Here is a 12,837-nt window from a genome sequence, read left to right as displayed (position 1 = left end):
ATGTATACACACACAATCTAAATGGTCAAAAGAAAATGAAAACAATATCATCTAAGCTGGTATTCTAAACAATTCAGAAAAGAAAAGGAGAGAGCAGTAGGCAAAATTTGTGATTTGTGCGTAGAATGCTTATATAGTGTTTTAGATGCACCATATAAAGTTGGTAGAAGTCTAATTGAACCATGATTCTTCCCTAATTGTTGCTTCGTATTAAGTTTCATAGTCTATCTCAAATATATTATAATTATTATTATTATTATTATTATTATTATTATTATTATTGATTAAATTTGAGTATTAGAGTTTGATTGCACTAATTATGTTGGTAGTTACGATTCAATTCTATTATATATTTAATTACCAAACTTTCTTTAATTATTATTGGTCGAAAGTCTTTCGCAGATGTTGGAGTCTCTATAATCGCTCGAAAAAAGCTTCCTTTAATAATATAGATAGATATTGATTTTAATCCCGCAACATTACTTTTATTAAAGCTTTTATATTTAATGTATCATAAATAAGAGTCATAACTCACAAGGGAAACAAAATTTGACTACTACTAGCTAATCCCTATTACAATTTTGAGGCAACATTTGCACACCAAAAAGTTTAAAGCCCTTGTCTTCATTTTCAAGAGTTGTAATTTCCTCTACTTTAACCTTGTTTGCTTGCAATTCCTCATCATTAGCAACATCTTCCTCCAAATCTTCTCTTCTAGAAGAACTTCCTTCACCTTCATTAAAACCAATAATATCAATCATATAAAATTTTGTAACAACATTATTACCATTATTATTATTACCCCTTAACTCACAATTATAGAAAGCCACAATGTCCTTGGCCTTCAAATCCTTACTCTTAACAAAACCATTCCAACCTCTTGTAAAAACATAGCTAGAGCTACTTTGCCAATAACAATACTTAAACTTCCAATTCTTCATTGATTTATCATAGAAAGTTAGTTCCAATTCTTGACCACCAAGCTCGACATGATTGAAATACTTGAGGGCATACCGCTTTGGGATCACAAGCCTGTTAAGTTTTCCAACATCGCTTGGTGTTAATTCCTTTCTAAACAGTTCTTCGCAAAAATAACCTTCTTTTGGGCTTAGGCTATTATTATTATCGGGCCTTGTTTGAGAAAAACCATTAACTTGGGCCATTGAGAGGTACCCACAAAACTTTGATTGGTAGGATCCATCTTTGATCATATTCAAGATTTGGTCAGTTGTATAGAGTGCTTGGAAGTCTGGCTCGTAACAAGTGAAGTCATTCAAAGGAAAGTTCCTATCTGGATCTCCCGAGTTGCCATGCCGAAGTTTAATGGCCGCGCTATCATAGGCAGCGGCAGCCAAGTCCTCCGTCTTGAAGGTGCCTAGCCAAATGCGGTGGTTTGCGTATATTTGGGCACCCCAATTACCATTTGCTTGGGGGACAACCCCTTTGTATTTTGAAGTGGGCCTTTGTGATGGTGAAGAATCCGAGCTAACTGAATCTGAATCATCTAACGTTAACATTGTGCTCAACTTCGTCACATCTTCCATTACCACAAACTTCGAGACTATATATGAGACATATAACAAAGAGATTATATTACAATATAAATAAAGCGGTTTCACACAAAAATACCATATGAGAGTGAGACCGTCTGTGTTTGAGAATTGTAACATAAATGATTTAAGACTCCCAAATTAAGACTCCCAAATGAGTTTATTTACGCAACTATGAGTTGCATTAATTCTCAAATACTACATATACTAAATCACTATAACTACTCGATTTTGTTAACCAAAAACAAGATTTGCATTTAATCAAACGTTAACATATCTGCATCTAACAAAATATACTCCCTCTGTCTCAACGTTTACATATGCTTTATACACAAAAACCAAGGTATATAAAATAAGAGGGGAATCGATTTTAACAAAAACGTAAACTATTGACTGAAACACCCAAAAAAAAGAAGTGTAACCTGTTAACCGTGACCGAAAGAGTAGAGTACTATAGAAGATTTATGCTTACCTCAACAAAGGAAGGAGAAAAAACAACGTGAGACCAACAGAGGGAACATGTTCATAGAGAAAAAAAATTGTGAAAACTAAATAGACTAAAGACTGATAGGGTTAATGCAAATATATGTGACAATAATAATAATAATAATAATATTAATCAAGGAAAGAATAATATTGGTATATAATTATGGAAATTTCATCACATAATACATGTAAAGGAGTTGAGCAAGGAAAAATATTGTTTCCAGAAGTTGATACAAAAATCTTTACATTTCCAAAAAATTGGTTGTAATTATGGACTGAATTTTTTTTGTTACTTAATCAAAGAAGTTCATATTATGTCAACTCACAGGGAACAGAATAACTTGATTTCAATTTTATTTCCAGCATGTTTTTGAAATAATTTTATCTCTGGTTACAAAATTTCTGGTTGATTTTGGTCATATTTGGATCATGTCACACATTGACACAACCCCTTTAGGGGGTGTTTGGTTCACCCAATATAGGTATGAGGTATGGGTTTGGAATGAACCAAACCCATACCATGTGTTTGGTTGACAAAATTGAAGGTTTGATACTCATACCTCAAACCCTTGAGGTATGGGTTTCATACCTGCGAGGGGGGTGGGTATGAGATTGATACCCATGGTATCAAATTACAAATATTAAAAAGTGATAAAAACAATTGTAAAAAAATCATTTTATATATTTATTTGATTAAATTTTCTCTACATGATTTAATAGTATAAAAATTATTATTAAAAATATTTTATTTTGAAGAGTTTTTAGCTTTGATTAGTTTCTAACCCCATACCCCCAAAATTGAACCAAACACAAGGTATGAGGTATCAAGTTCCAACCCGATACCACCTAGGTATGATTCCCGATTCCAAACCCATACCCACGCGTGAACCAAACACCCCCTTATTCTGTGAGTATATTATTGTAAAAAAGAAAATATAACTTACTAGACCCAAATGCCCCTTTAAAAAGTGAAACTATCTTAACGGGTCGTTTCATTCTATCTAAGAAATGCGCTTGTTTTAGGAATTTTCACCTAACATAATTTTATTTATCATGTGTTTAAATAACTCATTTGATTGTCGCTTTCTTCATTATAGAGGAACCGAAATTCATAGAAACAGTTTATGTGAATTACAATATCACAACCTACTTTTTTTATATACCACTTAGAATTGTTATGCTAGCAACTAAACAAGTAACTCTCCTAATTATCGTACGGATATGTCCATCTTAGGAGTAAAACGGGGATCAAATAGAACCCTAATTGCATAGAAAGGACAAGTTTTTCGCTAATATTTAGACATTTTACTTTTTTTTTTTTTTTTTTATGACGAGGGGGTTGAATCCCCCCGGGCCCATGCACCACCACATGGACCATGTAAGCCACCCCCTTCGGGGGCTGCAGCGGCCAAGTGATCATCGCCCCAGCTGAACCTGTAATTGAACAAACACCAACGTCAATCATGCATGATATCGGATGAAACTCTCTTGGGGATGTATATGATCAGCTAGCCTACCCTTAAATGTTCAATAGGGACTACAGTACAATGATCAGAGACCAAAAAAAACGAACCTTGTTTGGATTGCGAAGGTCAAATGCTGGATGTTCCAAGAGCTTCTTAACGTTCTCGACCCTGCCAGGAATGTCTGACATTAACTAAACACATATCTCCCGATTCTCCAATACTATTGGGCGTAATATCATCCGCATATCTTGCGGAATATTTACTAGTTGTTAACAATATCGTAGTATATCAATTATGATATGATTATGATATGAGTATCCTATTTTATAGGCCTTATTGTAACTATATAAATGGGCATTCTGTTAATGAGAAGATACACAATTCATTCCCAATTCTCTCATACATTCTGTATTCTATCATGGTATCGAGCCAAGTTCGTTTTCTCTAAAAAAAAAAAAAAAAAAAAAAAAACCCTACCTTCGTCTTCTTGCCATGACTGGTGAAGATGTTCCTATGACTGGTACACAGTCCCAAAAAATTGACCCCCTTTCTCCGTTTTTCCTTGGATCCGGTGATATTCCGGGCATTAAAATTTCACAAGTCGTTTTAACCAGCAAAAACTACGATGACTGGAGTCGTTCTATTCGAATGTCTCTTAAATCCCGTCGCAAATTTGGTTTCTGCGATGGCTCTATCAAAAAACCGTCTGATGAATTCATGCTTTCCCAATGGGAAGTCGTAAATTGTACGATTGTTCAGTGGTTGCGTCACACTATTGATCCCTCGGTTCTAGAGAGCGTGCCTTATGTCGACGATGCTGCTGCGATGTGGGGTGATCTGGCGGAACGCTACGCTGTTGTTGATGGTACGTCAATTCACGCCATTAAGACTGAAATAGGTGAATGCAAACAATTAAAAGGTATGTCGGTTACCCAGTATTTTGGAAAATTAAAATCCCTCTGGGGCGCACTTAGCATATATGAACCTCCGTTTGCTTGCAATTGCGGAAAATGTACCTGTGACATTGCTTCTAAAGCCATTACCCGTCTTGATAATGAACGACTACACCAATTTTTTATGGGCCTCGACCGTAGTCTATATGGGACTCTTCGTAATCAGCAGTTCCAATTAGACCCATTACCCACCCTCAACCGCGGTTATCACGCCGCATTACAGGCTGAGCGTTTACTAGTTGACGGCTCACCGCCACCCGAGGCACCTGATGTGGTTGCCTTTGCTGTTCCGGGTGTGACTCGCACACCCACTGATTGGAAGGCTATTCGAGAAAAGGAAAAACAGGAACGACGTACTATGTTTTGCTCCCATTGCACTATACACGGTCATGACCTCAGCTCGTGTTTTATTAAGCTAAATAAATTTCCGGAATGGTGGGGAAGTCGGCCCCGTACCCTAGCTGAATTGCACCGTCGCAAGGGTGGTAGCCGTGGTACAAGCGGGTCTGGCGTGTCCGTTGCAGGGGGAGCCTCGGGAATGCAGGGACAGGGGAGTTCTGATGACGGGCCGCCTGTTCGAGCGAATGTTCTGACCACTTCCTTTGCAGCACCTTCTACTTCCTATTCTGTTGCTTCTTCTGATCGACTATCTGGTACGTCTGCTCATTGGATTATCGATACAGGCGCATCTAATCATGTTACAGGTGACTTGTCTTTATTTGTGGAGCAATTTAATATCGAGCCCCGGCCTGTCGGTCTTCCTACTGGCGAAAAAGTTATGGCTACTGTCATGGGGACAGTGTGCATTGATAAATATATTACTCTCACTCGGGTGTTATTTGTCCCACGCTTAATGTGTAATTTAATATCCGTTTCCCAATTAACTTGTGATAATAATTACACTTTGCAATTTGCTAAAGACTCTTGCTTTATACAGGACCTTTCCTTGAGGACGATGATTGGAGTCGGTGAATTACGGGATGGACTTTACTTGCTTCGTTCGGTGGACATGGTTTCGACAGTCAATGTCGTGGGGACGATGGGATCTTACGACATTTGGCATAAACGACTCGGTCATCCGGGTGAACAAGTGGTCAAGTTTATTCCCTTAGCTCGTAATGTTAATTCAAATAATAAGGACTCGGTGTGCGATGTGTGCCATCTTGCCAAACAAACTCGTCATAGTTTTGATTTAAGCGAAAATAATGCGTCTGACATTTTTGATTTAATTCATTGTGACCTTTGGGGTCCGTACCGTATTTCTTCTTCTTGTGGTGCCAAGTATTTTTTTACCCTTGTGGATGATCGCTCTCGGTCTGTTTGGGTTTATTTATTGCTAGACAAAACGGAAGTTACGGAAACATTAATGAACTTCCTTTCTATGGTTCATACACAATTTTCTCGACAGGTAAAAATGGTTCGCAGTGACAATGGCAATGAATTCAGTGGTATGGCCGGGTATTTTTTGCAGCATGGAATACAATTTCAAACTTCCTGCGTCGGCACGCCTCAACAAAATAGGCGTGTCGAACGTAAGCACCGCAATATACTTAATGTTGCTCGGGCTTTGCGCTTTCAAGGCAACCTTCCTAAAAAGTTTTGGGGTGAGTGCATTCTTACTGCTGCTTATTTGATTAATAGAACACCTTCCGCTCTCCTTGATCACAAAACCCCATATGAGATTTTATTCGGTAAAGCTCCGGTTTATTCCAATTTAAGAGTATTTGGCTGCCTTTGTTTTGTGCATAATCAGAAAACACGAGGGGATAAATTTGAGCCGCGTAGTCGCAAGTGTTTATTTCTTGGGTATCCTTATAATAAAAAGGGGTGGAAAGTTCTCGATTTAGAAACGGAAACAATTTTTGTGTCCCGTGATGTTGTGTTCCATGAAAATTCGTTTCCCTATATGTCGGACATTCCTTCAAATCCAACCTCCCATACACTACAAAAAAAACGCTCCGATGCGACGGACACGCTGCGACGGAATAATAATCCGTAGCAAATTTAAACCTGCGACGGACATTGCGACGGGCCTTAAACTCTGCGACGGATTTGCGACGGACTTTCCGTCGCAGCTTATTTTCCCATACCGCCAAATTTTCTGACATGGCGGGAATATCTGCGACGGAATTTCCGTCGCTATATTAAAATAATATTAAATGCTGCGACGGAAATTCCGTCGCAACATTAAAATACTAATATTTCCTGCGACGGAATTTCCGTCGCAGACATTTCTAAGTGTCCAGCTGTACACCTCTAAAGGCGCTGGAAAAATAATATTATTTTAATGGTGCGACGGAAATTCCGTCGCAGGAAATATTATTATTTTAAGTTTGCGACGGAAAATCCGTCGCAGGAATTCTTTATACGGGCTGCAGCGTCAGCCTTCTCCTTCATTATCGCTCATCAATTATTTCGTCTCCCTCACTCCCAAAACTCCGTCTCCCTCAAAAAAGACCACCACCACTCCCACCACCACCACTCCTACCACCACCCTATTTCCCAAATCACTCCTATTTCTCCTTTCCCTTGTCCCTTTTCCCCTTTCTTCTTCTTTCCCCTTTCTTCTCCTTTCCCCTTTCTCTTTTTTTTTTTTTTTCTCGCCGCCCTTCTTCCGCCTCCTCCTTCCTTTGTCTCCTTCTCTTAATTAATATAAGGTTTGTTTAATTAATTTTACTTTTGATTAATTAGGGTTTATGGTTATTGTTTTGATTAATTATGATTAGTTTAGGATGCTTAGTATTATTAGGATTGTTTAGTGAATTGAAAGCCAATTTAGGATGTTTAGAATTGTTTAGTTTAGTTGAAAGCCAATTAAGGATGTTTAGGATTGTTAAGTTTAGTGAAGTTTAGTTAAAAGCCAATTTAGGATGTTTAAATCAATTTTATAATGCTTAATTATGTTTTAGGGAATTATATTTTTGGTTTGCATGAAGTGAGCTAAGTATTTCAAAGCTCTTTTAAATCGATTATAGTTGATGGTAGTCAAATTTTGATGTAAATAATTAAATAAAATGAGGCTAGTCGACATTGAAGCAATTTTGAATTCTACTATTTCTCATAAAAATAGAGAAAAAATTTCATAAAAATGTTAGAGTAGTTAATTTAGTTTAGTTAAAAGCCAATTTATGATATTTAAACCAATTTTAGGATGCTTACTCTACTTTTGCTTAGTTTTATAAGGTTTATTAGTAATTATTAAGTTTGTTTTGATAAGTTGTGTTTTTTTGTGTCATGTTTATTTTTTTTACAAATATTAATTCATCTTATGCTTGTGTTGTGATTGTTAATATATTTATGACCTAGTACCCGTTCAGGGATTACACATTAGGTGTAATTCTTGAATAGTCCCCGTTTTGGGACTGTCTTTGAATCTTTTATGCCATTTAGGTGATAAATACTCAATATTTTTCTTGATTGTTATGAGACAAAATTTGGTTGACATTTCTTTTAATGTTCTCCGAATACATATGTAGAGTGAGAATTCATTCTAAATAATGTATTTGGAGAACTGTAAGGAAGTGCTGCCAAATTTTTGTCTCATTACAATCAAGAAAAATATTGAGTATTTACTAATGGTATGAAAGATTCAAAGATGGGTTTAGGTTGGAGAGATAAGGACCCCAATACTGAAAGTATTTTTTTGCAGGTTGTGGTTGTGGTTGTGGTGGTTGTTGTTGTTGTTGTTGTTGTTGTTGTTGTTGTTTTTGTTGTTGTTGTTGTTTTTGTATGAAAAATTCAAAGATAAGTTTATGAATGCTCTTACCATTTTTATTAATAATTTTTATTTACTAATATATATGTAGATTTGCAATGAAGAGATTAGAACGAAACTGGATGTATGAAAGGTTGGATTCCAATAAAAAATTAAGGAAGGAATTTGTAATAGGGGTTAATAAATTCATTGATTATGTTAAGCAACAAGACGAATTCATTAGAAATAAAGAAATTAGGTGTCCATGTAGTAAGTGCAAAAAATAAAAAGTTTTTAGTTGAACAAGAAGTACGAAAACACCTTGGTCTAAAGGGTTTTTGTGACAACTATTATGATTGGGTGTGTCACGGAGAGAAATTTCCCGTTGAGGAAGAGGAAATGGCAATGCCCTCTGACAATCCTTATAGGGATATGGTAGAGGATGCGTTGCGCGATAGCATTGATCAAATTAGGGAAGAAGCTCTTAATGCCGAGGTGGTTGATGAATCTCCAAATCCCAATGTATTAGCCTTTTTTCAAATGTTAAAACGTGCTTAGCAACCCGTCTACGAGGGATGTCGGCTCTCATTGCTACAGTCGGCTGCAAGGCTTGTCTCTCTGAAATGTGAATACAACTTAGCCCATAAATGTGTAGATGGTTTCACGTCACTCATGGGAGACCTTCTTCCTCAAGATCATATTTTGATGCGTAACTTCTATGAAACCAAAAATGTTCTCAAAGCTCTTCAACTTCCTCATGAAAAGATAGATGCATGTTTTAATGGATGTATGCTTTTTTGGATGGACGACGCTCTTCTCGACAATTGTAGAAAATGTGGTAGAGCTAGGTACAAAAGTGCAAAGAATGCAAATGGCAAAAGGGTCCCTAAAAATTTCTTAAATTATTTCCCAATAGGGCCACGTTTGCAACGAATTTATGCCACAAAAAACCTCGCGGAACAAATGCGTTGGCATTATGAAAACCCCCGAGTTAGTGGGACAATGTCTCATCCAAGTGACAGTGAGGCGTGGAAACATTTTGATCATCTTCATCCTTCTTTTGCATCTGAGCCTCGGAATGTTAGACTTGGACTTTGCACCGATGGTTTCTCGGCTTTTGGGCCATTCGGGAACACATATTCATGCTGGCCGGTGATGCTTACACCTTACAATTTACCACCCCTGGCTATGCATGAAAAGACAATTTATGTTCTTAACATTAATTATTCCTGGACCAAAGAGTCCCAAACAAAACCTTGACGTCTATTTACAACCTCTAATTCACGAGTTGAAGCAATTGTGGGACACGGGATTGTTTACATATGACGTGTCTAGGAAACAAAACTTCGACTTAAGAGCCGCACTCCTATGGACGATCAACGACTTTCCCCGCTTATGGCATGTTATCTGGTTGGTCAACTCAATCGGGTGAGAATGCATGTCCATGTTGTACGAAAAAGAGACTAAATCGACTTGGCTTCAAAGATAGCAGAAAATGGAGTTGGTTTGATTGTCATAAACAATATTTAGACACTGATCATACTTTTCGCAAGGATAAAGTCCACTTTCGAAAAGGAAGAATAGAGAACGATGTTCTTTGGAACGAGGTTATCGGGCGAACAAGTGTGGGAATGTGTGAAAGATTTACCAAAAATCGTAGATGCATCTGACCATGAATTGAAGACGGTTAAAGCGAAACGAATTGGGTGGTGGAAACAAAGTATTTTTTGGGAGCTTCCATATTGGAGCACACTACTAATTCGACATAACCTTGATGTCATGCATATTGAGAAAAAATTTTTCGAACAACTAATTCACACGGTGATGGATAGAAAAGACAAGACAACCTTGAACCCAACTGCACAAAAAGACATCTTACAACTTTGTTCAAGGTCGCGAAAGGTGGATTCATCGTTTTGAAAAAGAGCGTAAGAAAGTGTTGTGTGATTGGATATGTAATTTAAAGTTTCCAGATGGCTATGCTTCAGATTTGAGAAGATGTGTCGATATGAATGAGTTGAAGCTACATGGCTTGAAAAGCCATGACCGTCATGTGTTTATGGAGCGTTCTCGGTTGCTTTAAGGCACCTTCTCCCTAAAAATGAGTGGAATGCCATAACTGAGATTAGTCAATTTTTCAGAGACTTGTGCACTTCATCAGTACAAATTGAAAAAATAACAAGTCTCGAGAAAAATATTGTCGAGATAATCTGCAAATTGGAAAAAATACTTCCACCTTCATTTTTTAACTCAATGGAACATCTGCCAATTCATTTGCCATATGAAGTGAAAGTGGATGGTCCTGTGCAATATAGGTGGATGTATCCTTTTGAGAGGTAATATCAATATCTTTTACGAAGCCTTTTAAGGTTAATACTTAATTTCATTCATTCTTAACCAATTTTTTTGTAGGTTCTTGAATCATCTAAAAAAAAAATTGGAAATAAAGCTCGTGTTCAAGGGTCATTATGCAACGTATATTTGCTTGAAGAAATAGCAAATTTTTGTTCTTTTTACTTTGAAGATCATATAGACACAAAGGCAAAAGACCTTGACATAGGTCAGAAAAAAGGCGAAGTATTCTACCTTGCCCGAGCTATTTCAAGATCATGAGGGCACTACTTCTGGAAAATGTCGTGAATGATTTTTGGAAGATAACGAATATGAACGTGCACACCTCTATGTTTTATCTAATTGTGATTCTGATGAGTTGAAACGTATGGAAAGGTTTTTTGAGGATTACATCAAAAGAGAATATCCTGAGATTTCTATGGCCGAGGATATTTGGAACAAATTTGAAACAAAATTCCCTAACTGGCTTAGAGGTCAAGTAAGTAAATAATATATATTCTATAATGCTTATTTAAATTATATTATTATTTGGTAAATAATTGGTTCTTTATCATTAATTCTAGGTAAATAATTTAAAAGATCCAGTTGTAGTTGCCTTAGCAAATGGACCTTCAAAAAAAGTAAGAACATGGAAGCGTTATTCAATCAATGGATACAAATTTCGAGCTTTCATAGATGGGAAAGATTTGGAAAAGTCTACAATTAACAATGGAGTGTGTGTGAGTTCGATCAAGGAGCGACTACTATGGAACCCTAAATGAAGTTGTTGAGTTGTCTTATATCAAGTAGAAAAACCCTTACAACGTTATTTTATTCAAATGTAATTGGATAGATAACTCGAAAGAGGAATGCAAGTACATAAGGAATATAAACTTGTGGATGTTAATCGAGCAAAAATTTCCAAAATATGACCCATTTGTATTAGCATATCAAGTGGAACAAGTTTGCTATGCTCCTTATCCAAATATCAAAAGAGATAAAGATCGGTGGTCGCAGATTTTTAAAATAAAGGCAAGATCACAAGTGGATGCTCCTACTGATGAATCTATCTTTCAAGAAGATGTTAATAATGGTGATACAACATTGACAATAATTGAAATAGAGGATGAGAATGAAAATGTGGAGGAGGAACAAGAAGAAACTCAAGGAGATGAAATGCAACTACAGAATGATGATATGCACAGAGAGGAGGAAGATGAGGAAGAGTTAGGAGAGGAGGCTTTGAAGAAGTATTTAGAAGAAGATGATGATGAGGATTTTTTAGAATCGCTTTTTGAAAGCAACGAAAACACTAATTTAAGTGATGATGATGATGATGATGATGATGATGTCTAGGATTTATATTAGTTGTAGATGTTTTGTACCCTTTCTTTCAATCTTATTACTTTGTTGGTACTATTAGTTGTAGATGCCGTATGGCTTCATTTAATGAAATCTAGTTTGTTTTCATTCAATCTTACTTTGCCAATTTCTTATTTGGTAGCTATTATTTGATTATTTGATTTCTTACTTTGACAATTTCTTATTTTGTTGCTATTATTTGAAGCTTTGATTTCTTACTTTGCCAATTTCTTTTTTTGTTGCTATTATTTGATTATTTGATTTATTTCTTTCCCAATTTCTTACTTTGCTAATTTGTTATTTGGTTGCTATTATTTGATTTCTAACAATGTTGAAGAATTTAGTTGGTTTCTATGGCGTCGAGGAGACGAAGACATGGTAGTAATAGTAATGCAGGAAACCAAGGACAGGGAAACGAGAATGAAGAAATACCAAATAGCTGACAAAATTCCTCTTGATTCTCTTGAGCAAGAAGGCGTTTGGTAAGTATGTTATTTTTTCGTAATTAATTATTTTTATAACGATTTATATATATATATATATATATATATATATATATATATATATATATATATATATATATATATATATATATATATATATATATATATAAATATTTATTATCTTCTCATTTTTTTTTTCAGGTTTAGTAATGACAAAGTTGTGAACTTGATATCGGATAATATTGGATGCAACTACAAAGAACATGCTCCTAATTGGAAATCGGCGTCATCTACTCTAAAGAAGGATTGGTGGAATTGGTTTGAGGTATTAGCAATTGTCATTTAATTTAATACTAGGTATTTTATTCATTTATTTTATATTTATTTACAATAAAGTTTATTTTCTAACTTTATTTTTTATTGAACAGTGGCGTGTTAGTTACGATCCCCGTGACAAGGCAAGGGTTAAGAAGGCTTGGGAAGATGCCATGAAGACCCGTTTACGGCAAATGATTTATCGAGTTTATCATAAGGAAGAGCATGAAAAGCCGG

General features: G+C 36.0%; 1 protein-coding gene across 1 annotated transcript; it reads right to left on the bottom strand.

Annotated features, from left to right (window-relative positions):
- Nucleotides 1-563: 563 nt before the first annotated feature.
- LOC141638402 (AP2/ERF and B3 domain-containing transcription factor At1g51120-like) lies at nucleotides 564-1,562 on the bottom strand. Its single transcript, XM_074447812.1, has one exon. It carries the CDS (start codon nucleotides 1,542-1,544, stop codon nucleotides 564-566), a length of 981 nt encoding a protein of 326 aa, XP_074303913.1. The 5' UTR covers nucleotides 1,545-1,562.
- Nucleotides 1,563-12,837: the final 11,275 nt, after the last annotated feature.

This window comes from Silene latifolia, unplaced genomic scaffold (genome assembly GCF_048544455.1).
Source record: "Silene latifolia isolate original U9 population unplaced genomic scaffold, ASM4854445v1 scaffold_20.1, whole genome shotgun sequence".
NCBI classification, from domain to species: Eukaryota; Viridiplantae; Streptophyta; class Magnoliopsida; order Caryophyllales; family Caryophyllaceae; genus Silene; species Silene latifolia.
Note: the sequence above shows the minus strand (reverse complement) of the source record. Positions and strands in the feature narration are given on the sequence as shown.